We start from the raw sequence: 16,904 nt of genomic DNA, 5'->3' as shown, positions 1-16,904 counted from the left end.
AAAACATAGAACACTCACGCATGCGCAGGAACACACACATACACACACACACACACACACATACACACACACACACACACACACGCACACACACCAGAAATAAAAACAGTCCTTGAAGGTCTGGGCCCTCTGTCCAGCTCTCTCCTCTCTGGGTCCTCAGAGACCGTGTCTAGTAGCAATCTTCTACCACCCAGTGGACACTTCAGTCTGCAGCCCTAAGGTGGGCTGACGGGATACACAGTAAAGGGGTCTTCCTGATTGAGAAGCCAGGAGAATCAGTGATAGATTTTATGTTTTTCACACTTCCTTTTGTCCTGATGTGTCCCCTGTTTGCCTACCTGCTCGTGCTGTGAGCCCTGAGCAGCACCATTGTGTGACCTGCCTTTCAGTTGCTCTGCAACGCCTTGCACGTCCCTTCTGGAAGACAGTCTGCACATAGGAAAGTAAAAGGGAGTGAGGGAGTGGGACTGAGGGCCTGGAAACTTGAGAGGCCACTGAGTTTACTGTGTAAGAAGACATGAGATATTAAGAAGTCATTTAGTCCATGGAGCAGCATTTCCCCCTTTCCCTGCATCTCCACTTAATTCAATAACACACATTCTGTTGAGCATGACTTCTTTCTCAGACACAGTTGCAGTCTGCCTCAATAATGAAGGTTTATAATTAGTGCTTGCGCAAACATCAGATAAATGATTGTTTCATTTTAGCGGTAAAGAGGACTGGAGGATTGTATGCTTATAGGATGACCTCACAGGGTGTGTGTGTGTGTGTGTGTGTGTGTGTGTGTGTGTGTGTAGGGTCCGGGGAGAAGAGGTGGAAATACCAGGGTTGAACTCCTTAAGAAAAAATAGTGAATGTTAAAATGATGAGAATAAGGATTTAGTGTGACAAATAGGTGGAGAGAGCAGCATACATGATAAAAAGAGGAAAGAAAGAAGGATGTTAAAGAAACTGTCAAGACCTAGTTTCCTAACTTGCAGTTCGGAGGGTGAAGGTGAGGCTGGAGGAGTTCACACAGTACTTTTAGTCTCAGTAATGAGAAGCCACTGAGGGATTTCTTACTGGATCCCACCGTACTGACTTATAAGTAGAGGGAATACAAATGAAAGGGGTATTGCAAACCTTTCTAACGGTATAAAGGACACTGAAATAGAGTACCATTATTATGACACTACATTCGACCGTTATTCACCCAGCAGTCTTGTTTAATTTGTATTCACAAATCCACCTGTACCCCTCCACCAAATTATTTAAAATTACCATTTTTATTGAGATACCATGATTTACAGTGCTGTTAATCATGCTTTTCACACATACATCATTCCTGCACCTCCCCCACCAGAGAGCCGACTTCTCCCCACCAGTGTCCCAATGCCAACGACCTCCTCCAACCCCCCGCCAGCCTTTATAAGCTCCTTTCCTTAAGCAAAATCTTCAGTTCCAATGAATTTGGCCATTTGTTGTTCCCCTACTGTTTCCTTTTTATCCCACACGTGGGAGAGGTGTCTTTCTCCCTTTTTAAATTATTAATTGAATCACCGTGAGTTACAAAGCTGTTCCTGATCGGTTTTCAGCATACAGTGCTCCAGCACCCTTGCCTCACCATGCACATTTCCCACGACCAATATTCCCATTTCCCTCTTCCCACACCCCATCCCGCACACTCCACCCCAGCCTGCCTCTGTGGAAGGCATTTTTCTTCTTTCTTTCTCTCTCTATCCTTTTGTACAATATGGTTTGCAACACAAATACTAAGAGGTTATCATGTTTGTTCCTTTACCTACTTTCAGCACGCAGTTCTTAACCAGACTGATCATTTCCAGCTCTCACTGTCATGGTGGTCCCTTCTCTATCCCAGTGCCTTCTTCCCCTACTACTTGAGGCAAGTTTCCAACCTTGGACCAATCCTCTGGCCCTTGTTTCTACTGTCATTGGGTATTAGTCTCATTCTATGTTTTTTATTGTTGTTGTTTTGGTTTATTTTTCTTTTGGGGTCACACCCAGCAATGCACAAGGGGTTACTCCTGGCTCATACACTCAGGAACCGCTCCTCGCAGTGCTTGGGGGACCATATGAGATGCTGAGAATCGAACCCAGGTCAGCTGTGTGCAAGGCAAACACCCTACCTGTGCTATCACACCAGCCCCTTGTGCTATGTTTTTTATATCCCACAAATGAGTGCAGTCCTTTTATGTCTGTCCCTCTCTTTCTCACTCATTTTACTCAGCATGATACTTTCCATGTCCATCTATTAATAAGAACTTCATGTCTACATTTTTACTGTTGACTGCATAGTATTCCATTGTATAGATGTACCATAGTTTCTTTTTCTCCTTTTTCTTTTCTTTATCCAGTCATCCATTCATTCTCAGGCACTTAGGTTGTTTCCAGATTTTGGCTATTGTGAATAGGGCTGCAATGAACATAGGAGTACAGATGATGTTTCTACTGTGTATTTTCAGGCCCCTGGGTATATTCCCAGAAGTGGTATTACTGGGTCATATGGAAACTCGATTTTTAGTTTTTTGAGGAATGGCCACATTGTTTTCCAAAAACTCTGGATCAGTTGGCATTCCCACCAACAGTGAGAGTCCCTTTCTCCCCACAACTATACCAGCACTGGTTGTTCTTGTTAATTTTGATGTGTGCCAGTTTCTGTGGTATCATCTTATTATTGTTTAATTTGCATATCCCTGATTATTAGTAATGGAGAGCTTTTTTGTTTTTAATAGCTCTAATCTCCTGGAATTCCATAAAAATTGCACATAAATAAACTTTTTTCAAAAGTTACATTCTTTTCATAGGTATATAAATTTTAAAAATAATATTATAAATAATTTAGTGCTAACCACTAGATGATTATAAAGCAAGTTCCTGACACATTTTTTATCTAAATATTTGGAATATATCTCTAAGGGGAAAGACATCACACACTATATCTAATAACAATGCTATTAGAAGACTAAAATACTAATAAAATAATACAGTTTGTTACATTATCAATATATTATCAATATAAAAATTACTATTTCCAGTCATCCTTAAAATGTCTTGCATAACTTCTTTTCTTTCCAGTTTAGGATCTTTTCAGGTTTCACACTTTGGTTGTTACCTTTCTTTAGTTCTTCTCTGGGACCCTTATTAGATGCTTTATTGAGATGCAATTCACACAGCGTATTATTCATCTATTCTTAATGTATAAGGTGCTGATTTTTAGTATAGTCACAGAGTTAAGAAATCATCATCAATATTAATTTTGTAACATTTTCATCACCTTAAAAGAATCTCCCTCAGTCTTAAGTTACTAGTAAATTTCTTTTTTTCTCTTTTTTTTTCTTGTCCCCTCTGAAAACTCAACATTATCTCTTTGATAACATAACAGATGATTTGAGTCCACTGAACTCTAATCGTAAACGTGAAAAAAAACTGACTATTAAAATTTCAAGTCTGTCTTTCCAAGTTAAGATATTTAATGAATATAGATTTTTTCCTTCCAGATACAATTACTATAAGTGTTACTGAAATAATTTTAACCTATATTCTTTTAATATATATTTTATTTTTATCTTTTTTAAAATTTTATTGAATCACTGTGAGATAGCATTACAGAGCTTTAATGTTTGAGATTTAGCCATACAATGAGCGAATACCCATCTCTCCACCAGTGCACATTTTCCACCACCCACATCCCAGTCCTCACCCTGCCTCTATGGCAGACAACTTCCCTATACTCTCACTCTCTACTTTGGGGCATTATGTTTTGCTCGAATTTTCCCACCATCATTCAAGCCCACCTGCCAGAGGCAAATGCTAGATAGTTTATTTTTGATTGCTCACTTTGAATATCATGAGAGCTCGCGCAGCTGCAAAAGTGGCCATACTTCTGGAATCCTAGATTGTAAATGGTTGGGTTCCAGAGACATCTCTGTAGGGCACTAATCCATTTGGGAATTGAATTGGGAGTCTCTGGACCAAGGCTGGTGGTGCGCTAAGGTGACACCCGGAGGTAGGCTGTGGGCGTGACAGCCATGCTGCCTATCGGGTAGGATCTGGGGAGAGACAACCCAGCTCCTCTGCCACCCTGTGGCCTGCAGATTTAGTCCTGGAACCTGCATACCTGGGCCTCACTTTTGGAAGCTCTTGGTCACCAGGATTCTATCTGGTGTAGGTGGGGAGAGCGCACCTGCTCCATCTGGAATATATTTTATTTTTAAAGTTGTTCACAATAGTTTATTACATTCAATATTCCAACACCAACCCCAACACCATTACACCATCCCACCACCATTATTGAGAATTTTCCCATCACCACCCAAACCTGCCCCAAAAGCACATACTAAATAAGTTATTTTGTATTGCTTGTTATGAATAATCCACTAGAAATGGTCCCATCCTTTCCTTAGGGGAAAGTGTGAAGATTGTCGCATCTCACCCTGGAGCCATTAAGCTCTTGTATAAAAGATTACTAACATGTTGTTACAGGTTGCCCCTTGTGTGCTAAGATATATGCACTGTAGCACTGTTGTCCCATTGTTCATTGATTTCCTCGAACGGGCACCAGTATCATCTCCATTGTGAGACTTGTTGTTACTGTTTTAGGCATAACAAATATGCCACGGGGAGCTTGCCAGGCTCTTTCATGTGGGCGGGATACTCTTGGTAGCTTGCCAGCCTCTCCAGGAGAGACGGAGGAATTGAACCTGGGTCAGCCGCATGGAAGGCAAATGCCCTACCCTCTGTGCTGTCACTCCAGTGCATTTTCAGTAACAAAATTTAATTTTCTGTTCTGGCCAGAATCAAGAAAACTTAAAAGGGCATTCCCAAAACTGCTTGAAAGCTGAAACACAGCCGACTGAGGAATCCCTCCAGTTTTCATGGTTCAGCAAGTAACAGAAGTGGTCAAGGGCCCCAGCACACAGTGCACACATTTAGGGTTTGATATTTTAGACACTGTGAATGTAGAATAAAATGTCACATTCTGAATTTTCAGTGCCAGGGAGTAGTCTGTAATCAAATGTAACTCTCTGTTCCTGGGCAGATTGTGTAAATTCAGGCAGCAAGCAGCATTCAGATCCCTTTACCAGCAGCTAAGGGGTTAATGCCCCAAATCCCAGGCTGGAAGAAGAGGAGACAGATATGGCAGCTGTTCCTTTCAAGCCAGAAGTCAGTCCAGGCTTCAGTCCTGGAGCAGCCACAAGTCAGAGGCACTCCTGTCTGCCCTCTCCTACGATATGGTAACTTAAGAGTTAAAGGCAGCCAGAGCATCTCTGAACTTCCCAGCTTCAGGATTCTAACCACTCCCCCCACCTCCAGGGAACCCGAATGAAAATATGTCCAATATGGAGAACAGCTTTGATGATGTTTCTTGCTTCTCTTCTCAGAACCTGGGCACGTCATCACCAGGCAAAAGGCAGAGCAAGGAAAGCACCATCACGGTAAGTGGCACCCACAAAGCTCTCTCTGGGTGGCCAGTAGCTAAGGCTTCCTGCAGCTGTTGCCATGGCAATGTGGAGACAGAAGCAAGCCAGGCTCAGCCTGGAATCCAGGAAGTTCCCAGCTTGGATTTAGCTAAAGTTTCCTTCAGTCTGTCCCCTTCTTTCCTCAATTAGGCGGTTTACCTTTTCTCTTCTGTACACGAATGAATGGAAGGATGGTGGTTAGAATGAAACAGAAGCCATTTTCTTTCCTTTGCCAGGACTGGCACAAGGTACTTGTGCAGGAGTGGGCTGAAGGGGGTGGACTGTGCCCTATGCAAGTGACATGATGTGTAAATTATAGCCGTAGCAGGGTTGCTGTTATACAGGGTGACTTCTAGAAGATGTCAAGGTTAGAAGCGAGAGAAAGCACACTAAGAATAGAGCCCCTTGGGTGTTCTGATGGGAGGCAGACAGCTTCTGCCTAGAGTGGCCAGTTCCCAGGGCTCTTCCCAAAAGCCTGCCATGCCCCCCCCTGGAGACTGAGGAGAGGCAACCCCACCAAGACTGCACTCAGCAAACAGTCAAGAATTTACACTTGTGAGAACTGTGATCCTGAGTTTGATATTTTGATGCAAGTAGAAGAAAACTGGAGACCTATTATCAGGCTCAGCCCCAGGCCAGTTCTGAGAGGGACATTGTGACCAAGAGTCACTGTACTTCCCTAGCTCATCCAGGCTGAAAATACCGATTTGGAAGACAAAATGAGTGAGGCAACCAATGCAACAATAATTTCTGCCACTTTTGTGTGCATTTGTTATGCACAAATTCAAGTCAATGATATTTCCCTCCGCTGAGTAGGTAATAGGAGAGTGTAGCATAGTGATGCTGACCTGAAGTGTCAGCTGCAGCATTGTCTAGCCTGGCCTCAACTGACTAGCTGTTTCAGGGCCTCCTTGTGTGTGTCCATGTCTGCAAAATATTCCATAGGCATGGTATTAAAAACTAAATGAGTCTATTTACAGAAGTCCTTAGAACAGAGCATATCATAGATGAATTAATTAGGAAGATGTGAAATATATGCACAATGGAATACTATGCAGCTGAAAGGAATGATGAACTCATGCAAGTTGCTGCAACCTGGTTGACAGTCTAAGATATGTTGATGCCTACGCTGTCATGTAGTGGGTTAAACCTAAAGCTCAACTATAAAATATCTTTGTAAATCAAAGTTCTTTACAGTAGAGACAAGGGCCAGGGGGATTGCCCCATAGCTGGAACTGCTTCATGAGCGGAGGGAAGAAGGCAGATGGAATAGAGAAGAGATCACTAAGAAAATGATGGCTGGAGGAGCCACTTGGGATGGGAGATGCATGCCGAAATAGATGATGGACCAAACATGATGACCTCTCAGTGTCTGTGTTGCAAGTCATAATGCTCAAAAGTAGATAGAGAGTATGGGGAATATTGTCTGCCATGGAGGCATGGGGAGGGTGGGAAAGGGGGGTATACCGGGGATATTGGTGGTGGGTTATGTGCACTGGTGGAGGGATGGGTGTTTGATCATTGTGAGATTGTAACCCAAACATGAAAGCTTGTAACTATCTCACGGTGATTCAATATAATTTAAAAAAATATCAAAGTTATTTAAATTTAAAAATAAAACAGAGCTTATCAAATAGTAAGTGCTCAATACACATTGATATTTTTATCCTTTTTATGAAACAAAAAAACTGAGGCAAAAAGGGCACCTCATTGAGGTATAGAGGGCTCCAGTTATGCTAGCAGTTTCCTACAGAGCAGTCTGGGTTTCCTGGGGCTAACGGGAAACGGAAACTGCTTGTTGGAAGCTGCCACCAGGGGCAGAAAGAGGCTGCTCCGCCTAGGTGGCCCCGGGCATGTAGCTTTCTTCTTGCTGGGACTTAGAGAGCTTGGCAGACTTCCCAGAGGCATAGTTCTTATCTTCAAATTATTACAAAATATCTCATTCCCCAAACTTCCCTGAAACAGGAAAACATGAGGAGAAAAAAAGCACAAAGGGGTGGGGAATATTAGACTTGTAGAAGAATATGGGAAAAATGAATGAATAGTTAAGGGTGGAGTATGTTATACTCAGTTTCCTGAGGGATCTGTGGTGATGGTGAGGCACAAACTGGAGGATGGGCTGGTGTAAGTTTCCAAATAGAAAAAAGTGTGCAGGGCTGAGCAGAGATGAGAGCGTTTGGTGGCCGAAAGCCACCAGGCTGGAAGGACGGGCGAAGGACTGGGGTAACGGAAAAACAGGAAATGAGCCCCAGTCTGGTCAGTAGTCGGTTTGTTTTCTCTCCTCCCTGGTGTTGTCTGATCTCTCCCCTTACAACACAGTCGTAGTCATAGTTTTAGTCGTAGTCATCAGAGTTCCATCACCCCAGTCTCCTAGTAGACCTCAAAGTCCTCTGCTTCCAGTCATTGGTGTCATCTGGCTCTCCTACCCGCAAAGTCCCAAAGTCTCAGTTCTTCTCCAGTCTTCAACGTCTCATCGTCAGCTTTTTAGTTCCCAACATCTAGTCCCCAGTGCCTCCAACATCTCCTCCTCATTTTGTGCCCACTCACCCCTTATAGCATAGTTATATAAAAATCATGAAGGGTGGGGATACAAAGGTGGGGTTGAACATTGTCATAACAACAAAGAGATGTAAAGCCACTCTTTCATGAGATTAACTCAAGGACAAAATCTCATCTGAGATTATTCCAGATTACTAGGAGACCACTCAAGGGATTCCATCCAGGGTATATTGCTTCTCCTTTCCTCAGCTAGTAATTCATTTAAAAAGTAATAGTAAATTTACTTCTTGTAATATTTCTAGCAATGTCATTTTGTATGAACACAGTAAGAGATATAGTAAGCTTAAAGGTTGGCTCTTCGGGGGACATCTTACTGTATATCCCAGACCACAGTCTTCAGGTCAGGTTAGTCTTTCCTAACCCAGCAGGGTCCTTATTCAGTTATAACAAAGTTTGTCCATGACCAGGCTCTTAATTTATAGTTAAGTATTATGGTACTTGGCCTGGCCCATTTTGATGCCATGGTAGCTCACAGCTTGCTGGGTCCATCAGTCCCTCATTGGGCCCCTGCTCTTGGAGTTCTAGGAACTAAGGGCAATTGAGGCTTAAACCAAGTAAATATGGATGCCCAGGAGTAAATATTATTTTGGAGTCAATTAACTCTCATGCTACATAGCATAGCATCAACTTTCTTCCTGTGTCTATTGCAAAAGGGACATTGCTAAATAAATCATGCAAATTACATAAAGGAAAGAGAAAAGCAATATAGGATTATTAGTGCTTGATGGAATTGGGTGAGCGTGAGTTGCTCTGTTGTGGGAGTGGCTCAATAAATCTTAAACTCCTTTCAAGAGGAGCAAGGACAACTCATGTTATACAACAAGCTGGGGGATGAGTCCCTTGCTCTGCCTAGTCCTCCACCTGGAATTTTGGTTTTGTCAGAGTGGGCTGGTATGGCCTGAGTTGCTCCAGCCTTACAGCTTGCTGACCTTGCCTGGAGAAAGCACTTGTTCTCCCTCCTCTGCTGCCCCACATCAGCTCTGTGTCTCTTGTTCCCTAATGACCCATTGCGCTGCTCATGGGCCATCTGTGGAGTGTAGTTGGCATCTGAGATCTCGGGGATACCTGTTTAAATGCAGATGCCTTGATGGGACGCTTGACCCACCATTACGTCTCTCAGGGACCTGCCACCTGTGGAAGCTCATTGTGTAATATTTTGGAGAAGTTCCAGAAGCCACTCTCACACTTGCCTTTTCTAAGGGTTATACAGGACGAATGATGGTAGGTCTCCGTGTTCATCCAATATTTCAAGAAGAAAATATTGAATAATAAAGATACTCAGACTCAGAGTTAGAAATCACAAAGGTTTATTGGAGAGCAGTAGAGAAAGAAATCCCCTAGGCAGGGAGGAACTTAGTATAGGACTAAGCTAAGTATGGCTCACTTTTATGGGGTCTTTCTGTTACTTGTCAAGTGACAGGAATGTTACAGAAAATTGCAGGATTTTGCAGAGTGATATGTCTAGGTTAGGGCTTTTTATCTTGTCTATTTGACTATTTGACCATTATTTCTTAGCTTCCTCTGAGTCTAAGGTCTGAGGCAAAATCTGTGATCTTAGGAAATTGTTAATTCCCTTCTCAGAAAGAGCCCGGGAATTTACAGGAATGCTTAAATATGTGTAATGAAGACAGCTAACATTTGTGTAATGAAGACAGCTAGTTGGTTGCAAAAGCTATCAAGGAGAAACTGAAGTTTCCTCATTATTTGTTTGAAGTAAAATATATTTATTGGGGAATGAAGGGGAGGAGAGAGGTAGATAAAGATACATGCTCAAGAGAAAGCCAGACTTCTCTGGAATGGAAAAAGACAGCATATATTCTATCAGGGCTGTCCAAGGAAGGACACCAATGTATGAAAGTCTCAGAGATTAGCTGTGAATGGCATGTGCAAATGCCCCCTTTGAGGCTCCTGCTTTTGAGAGCATCAGCCTTAACCTAAAAATGCCCCTCACACTTCACGTGACATTCACAAACTATTAACTATGTGCTTCTAACTTGACTGGGTGTAAATCAGAGTTTTCCAAAACACTGTCCCCACAGAACTCAGAGAATTTCTGTACTTGCCAAATCACCTATGTATTATAAAGATTCAGGAACGTACCGGCAGAAGAGGTGCATAGTGTATACTATGGCAAAAAGGCATGAAGTCTCCATGTCCTCCCCAAGGTCTCTCTTGCCTCAAATCTTGTTCACCAACCCAGTCAGAGGACATCTCTGACCTTGATAGGGGTTCCTGATCCATTAAGTTACTGGCAGATAAATTCACTTTCTGGCTTTTCTCCCCTCCCTCCCTCTAGACTGGTGGTTTTCCTGGCAACCAGCCCTCATTAGGTGTTTTTCAAGAGTCCACTAAACTAACATAAGATGCTTTGTTAACAAAAATGAAACACTTTAACACTACACAGAGGAGTGCTAAGTATTTGGGGGCTATGGGCCAGGAACTCTAGATGAAGGACAAATGCATATAAATATATATATATGTGTGTGTGTGTGTATATATATATATACACACACACATATACATATATATCACTGTCACCGTATCACTGTCATCCCATTGTTCATTGATTTGCTCGAGCGGGCACCAGTAACATCTCCATTTTAAGACTTGTTGTTACTGTTTTGGCATATTGAATATGCCACTGGTACTTGCCAGGCTCTGCCTTGTGGGCAAGATACTCTCAGTAGCTTGCTGGGCTCTCCAAGAGAAGAAGAGGAATTGAACCCGGGTCTGCTGCATGCAAGGCAAAGGCCCTACCTGCTGTGCTATGGCTCCAACCCAATGATGATGATGATGATGATGATGATGATGATGATGATAATCATCTCCTGTTAAGGTTACAAATAGTCAGGGGCTAGAGTGATAATACGATGGATAAGGCACTTGCCTTATATGTGGCCAACACTGGTTCAATCCCAAGGTCCCGGAAATAATTCCTAAGTGCAAAGCAGGTGTAACCCCTGAGCACATAAAATTACAGTATCAAAGAGTCATTTCCTCTGTTTCCTGTTAAGAAGCCTTTCTTACCCAAGTTCCTTTCTTAGAGGAATAATATGTAATAAAAATAATATGTTTTTTCCTCAATGTCTTGGAAAACTGACTTGATCCATTAAGTCAAGTCATTGGCAGATGAATTTACTTGATTTGGGTTAAGAGCAGATTTTAAAGCCAAATTGCCTGGCTTCTGGCTCTGGCTCAACATATACATAAAATCAATGGTTTTGTGTGAGTTACTGAATATCTCTGTGCCATAACACTACATATTTAGGATTGTTTTGAGAATTAAATGAAGGAATCCATGTAAAAACCTTAGAACAGTAGCTGAGAAATATTAGTTACTTTCAAAGCAGAAAATGTTCCTTAGGATTCCCCCTGTGGTTCGCTGGGTAGAGGATAGAACTGAGACTAGCTCTGCCCAGGTCTGGGAACGGGGATCTGTCCCAGAAATAGGTGTGGTACTAACTACTGGGGAAATATTACTTGGATGGGAAAAGAAATTCACATGTGAAGGTTGCCATGCGGAAAGGTTTCTTCTACCATCTCTTCTCTCACTGGACTTTGGAGCCCAGCTCCCTGGAGGACAGGATTGCATCTATTTTTAGCTTTTTAGGTCCAAGAATACATCTTGACTTTGAGGCTTGAGGTCATAGGACAATCACGTGGCCAGCATCCTTCACTTCTGAGTTGTATTTTAGTGAGCAAGAGCCTCAGTGTCTCTCCCTCAGTTTCTTATCTGTACACGTGTTGGAACTAACAAGGTTCAGTTACCAGCATACCCCATACCTCTCAGAATCTACCTCATCTGCCTCTGAGCTCTGCTTCCTTTTCTCCAGAATCACTACTACTCCCAACTCTGATTTCCCATCCCAGTGGGTAAAACACCCTTGTCCACCCAGCCCAGTCATGCAGTCACCATGGTTCTCAGTGTTGGCACTATAGTATTAGCACTACAGCCTCAGCACTACTGACATTTCAAGTTAGATGTTGTGGTGGAGGCATTTTAGAATGTTGATCAGCTACCCCTCTCTGCATAGCCCCTTCTTAACAATGTGAGTAGCACCTTACCTTCAGTCAGTACCACCCCACACACACACACATACACCCCTAGTTGTAAGAAACAAATATGTGTCTACCTGCATTACGAAAATGTCCTCCTAGGAAACTGCCCGTGGCTGACTCACTGAGTTAGCGTCATAGTACTGTAAAATTGCTTAGTGAAGTACCCCATTACTTCTGCTTTCCTGCTTTATTACGCTGCTCTGAACAACCTTCACAAGCCAGGTCAAGGGGAATTCTCCCCTAAGACAGCCACATTGCCATGGGAAAGCTCACCCCTAGGAAACCAGTCTTATCACTCCCCTGCCAGATTCTTCCTTCCATAGCCCAGTTGCTCTAATAGTCCCCAACTAACCTCAATTTTACCTGCTCCCTGACTCTGAGCGATGCAGAGAAATATGCTCCCTACATGTGTTGCATCCTCAGACCTTCGCCTTTTCCTCTTCGAAATTCCCAGCCCCAGTCTGTGTCTTCCTCTTTCTCCCTAAGTATTGCTCTCTCTAAGAATCCCTGATCCTTCCAGTCATCTAGCACCCCTTGCTTACCCCAGCAGTAAATTTATCCTACAGTATTATAATTACTTATTTACTCTAATAATTAATAATAAAGAAATAATTGTTTATTTCCTTCATCACAAGCTAGAAAACCTTTCAGTGCAGAGACTATCCCTGCGAACTCTAACCTAAAATTATTGCACCAAGAAGTAGGTATTGGGTTTTACTAGGGGCCTGTGCTGTGCCAAAGAAAAAAATATGTCTTCCTCCTGATACAGTTCAGAAGTCTGATAAAGATCAGACATGTTGAATAGAAAGAATAAAATTACAGTCTGTGTATGTGTGTGTTTGTGTGTGTGTGCACGCACACACACGTGCATGCATGCAAAGTGCTAGAAATATCTAGTTGTTCTGCATTGTATGGTCAATAATGTTACTGCATTACATTGTCAATAATATTAACCTAAGGGCTGGAGCAATAGCACAGCAGGTAGGGCATTTTCCTTGCACATGGCCGACCCGGGTTAAATTTCCAGCATCCTATATGGTCCCCTGAGTACCTCCAGGAGGAATTCCTGAGTACTGAGCCAGGAATAACCCCTGAGCATCGCCAGATGTGACCAAAAAAACAAAATAATAATAATAATAATAATAATAATAATAATAATAATAATAATAACAACCTGTAAAATGGCAATTATTTTCATGTTGGCTGCAAGTGAGATCCACACAGAAGCGGATTCTTCAAATTCCTTAAGGAGAGCCCCCTCTTGGGTGCCCTTGAGATGTATGCTCAAAGAGGATTTGGGAAGAATTCTGGTGCTAGTCCTTGAATAGTTGGCGCTGTCCCAATAGGCTCCCGTAGACCAGGGGACACCTGGGGTAGCTATGGGCACAGCTTGGGAGAAAGTGCCCCATTTTGGGGAATCCCTTAGGCCTCCTTCTTGATCTAGAGAAGGAGGGTTCTCTGGTTTGTGCCTGCCCCAGACCCTTCCTACTGCATCATGCTCCTGTCCAAGTAGGACATGTCCTGGCTTTCTCTCAGGTGAGTTCTATGACCCTTGCAACAGAGATTTTATATTTAGTTTCAGTGGCCCCTCAGAATGATTTTGGAAACATAAGCTGATTCAACAGTCCAGAGAGTTAGTTTGGGTTTCATAGTATTGATCATCATCATTATCCTCATTTTTTTCCTTTTTCTTTTTTTTTTACTGGTATAATTTTATTTTATTTTATTTTATTTTATTGAATCACCGTGAGATAGTTTCAAGCTTTCATGTTTGGGTTACAATCTCACAATGATCAAACACCCATCCCTCCACCAGTGCACATTTCCCCACCACCGACATCCCGAGTATACCCCCCCTTTCCCACCCTCCCCCTGTCTCCATGGCAGACAATATTCCCCATACTCTCTATCTACTTTTGGGCATTATGACTTGCAACACAGACACTGAGAGGTCATCATGTTTGGTCCATTATCTATTCTAGGCACGTATCTCCCATCCCAACTGGTTCCTCCAGCCATCATTTTCCTAGTGATCCCTTCTCTATTCCATCTGCCTTCTCCCCTCCACTCATGAAACAGTCTTTTAGCTATGGGGCAATCCCCCTGGCCCTTGTATCTATTGTCCTTTGATTTTAGCCTCATATGATGTTATTCTATACTCCACAAATGAGTGCAGTCCTTCTCTGTCTGTCCCTCTCTGACTCATTTCACTTAGCATGATATTCTACATGTCTATCCATTTATAGGAAAATTTCATGACTTCATCTCTCCTAACAGCTGCATAGTATTCCAAAGTTTCTTTAACCAGTCATCTGTTTTAGGGCACTCGAGTTGTTTTCAGATTTGGGCTATTGTGAACAGTGCTGCAATGAATATATAGGTACAGATGTCATTTCTACTGTGCTTTTTTTACATCCTTGGGATATATTCCCAGAAGTGGTATTGCGGGGTCATATGGAAGCTCAGTTTCTAGTTTTGAAGAACTGTCCATATTGTTTTCCAGAAAGACTGGACCAGTCAACATTGCCACCAACATAGAAAGAGTGTCCCTTTTCCCCCACATCCACACCAGCACTGGTTGCTTTTGTTCCTTTGAATGTGTGCCAGTCTCTGTGGTATGAGGTGATATCTCATTGTTGTTTTGATTTGCATAACCATTTTTTTAATTTATTTTTTATTTTCAAAGAGTTTTTTGGTGATTTATTACATTAAATATTCCAGCACCAATGCCAGCACCGTTACACCCTGCCACCATCTTTATTTTGAGTCTTACCACCACCAAGTCTGACCCAAAGGCAGATGCTAAATAATTTATTTTGTATTGCTTGTTATGAATTTAGCACTGTAGCACTGTCATCCTATTGTTCATTGATTTGCTTGAGCAGGCACCAGTAACATCTCCATTGTGAGACTTGTTGTTACTGTTTTTGGCATGTTGACTAAAAATGGTCAAAAAAGTTTCCTTAGAGGAAAGTGTGTGAAAATTATTGCATTTCATCTTGGAGCCATTAAGCCCCTGAATTAGAGATTATTAACATGTTGTTAGAGTTTGAGTCTTCTGTGCTGGTATATATATGTATGCATATATACATATATATGTGTGTATATATATATATAAAATCAAGACTGATTATCTTCTACCTTACACCCTATCAAATATGGTGTGTTACTCTTGGTATATCAGTGGCATAATTATATGAAATGTTGCAGCGTGTGCTCCTGCAATTCTATAGTTTTTTATAGGCTATTAGAACAAGAGTTAATTTTTTTTTAATTGGATGGTGATTCGGGCATCCTGAGGAATCTCTGCATGCTGCTGTCTTCTGAGATTCATTTGTGAGTCAGGACCATGACTGTTATTTCACTTTAATGTGCCCAGAGGCAATTCATGGGCATGACTGCAGGAAAGCAGAAGCAGGGATCTGGCTTGAGGAGTGCCCATTTGCGACTCCAGAAGCCTGGAGGTTTCAGTCACAGGTCCCACATATCTGGATTTTTCAGCCGATTTACAATCACGCGTGGGGGGCTCAGGGCGAGTCTGCAGAGGTCAGCCATGAGTGTGGTGGTGATTAGGTCCTGGAGGTTTGTGGCTACCAGGATTCTTTTGGGACAAATGAAGGGACACAGCCACCCTCCTCCAAGGTGCCCAATGAAATCAGGCTGGTGTGGGATGGGGAGACATCTCTGCAGCGAGCTGCTCTCTTCTGAGATTCATTTGTCTATCCTCATTATTTATTATTGAATAACCTTTATTACCAATTTTTAAGAATTGACATGTTACACAAGGATCCTAATTTTCACCTCTAAAATCATTTATATAACAATGAACTCTTTTTTTTTTGTCTATTTGTTTTTCTTTGTTTGGGGGGCACACCTAGCAGTGTTCTGGGATTACTCTTGACTGTGCACTGAGGGATCACTCCTGATAAGCTTGAGGGATCATGTGAGGCACTGGGGATCAAACTCAGGGTGGCAGCATGCGAGGTAAGCTGCCTACACACTCTGCTGTCTCTCCACCCCCTTCAATGAACACCTTCTGACTTCATGAATGAGTGGACAGAACATGGCTGGCAGTAACAGAGAGGATCTTTACAGACTCACCCACCTTCTCCTGATCTACAATTTCTATGATACGTGGACACCTTGTTTTCACGGGTTGCCTGCCTCTGGTATATATTACCTGTGTTCAAGGAGTTTCTAAACTGTCCCTCCAACATCTTATGACTCACTCAGGAGATGCTGGGGCTGCTTCCAAAGTTATAAGAGCAAAAAGGCTCAGGTCTTGCTTCCCTGTGGCTCTATGTCTACTAGAAATAGAGCAGAATAGTTGAGAGTGGGTCTGGGGCTTGGAGCAGCACCAGTAGGAAAAAAGTAGCAAAGCTACTTGCACAGGAAAATCAGGGGTACCGAGAAAATGCCCCAGCAGAGTAGTATGAGACAGCCTCACAGATTTCTGCATGGTGCTCCTCTGGGTAGTGACCAACTTGGAATCCTCCTAGATTCCCATTTTAAGCTCTCTTGGTTCCTAGAATACATATCACAAGATAAATTTCTGATGGTAGCTTCTCATCACTCACTCTTGGCCACATAAAAGCCATTTCCCTGGAAGCAAGTGTGAGAAATATTAGTTCATTAGTCTCCAGCAGTATTTCATACATAAATGACTAAATGAGTAAATATACCCTCTCCCTATTTTATATGAGACAGTTGCATCTTCCACATCAAAACATGAGATGTTTGCTGTTCTTTCTCCCTATTCATATTCCAAAATGTACTTTGTTTAATCTTGGACTTTGTATTTCAGTCTCTTGCTACTGCAAAGATAAC

The 16,904-nt window shown here is 42.4% G+C and overlaps 1 protein-coding gene across 4 annotated transcripts in view; it reads left to right on the top strand.

The window, feature by feature from the left end:
* Positions 1-16,904, top strand: part of GAS7 (growth arrest specific 7) — a 313,323-nt gene that overhangs the window by 255,127 nt on the left and 41,292 nt on the right. For all 4 annotated transcript variants that reach the window (XM_055141423.1, XM_055141424.1, XM_055141425.1 and 1 more), the window contains one exon: positions 5,382-5,435. In XM_055141423.1, coding sequence (XP_054997398.1) covers positions 5,382-5,435 — 54 coding nt within the window. The remainder of the gene's footprint in view (positions 1-5,381; positions 5,436-16,904) is intronic.

Source organism: Sorex araneus, chromosome 6 (genome assembly GCF_027595985.1).
Source record: "Sorex araneus isolate mSorAra2 chromosome 6, mSorAra2.pri, whole genome shotgun sequence".
In the NCBI taxonomy this organism is placed as follows: domain Eukaryota; kingdom Metazoa; phylum Chordata; class Mammalia; order Eulipotyphla; family Soricidae; genus Sorex; species Sorex araneus.
This window is presented reverse-complemented; position numbering and strand designations above follow the sequence as displayed.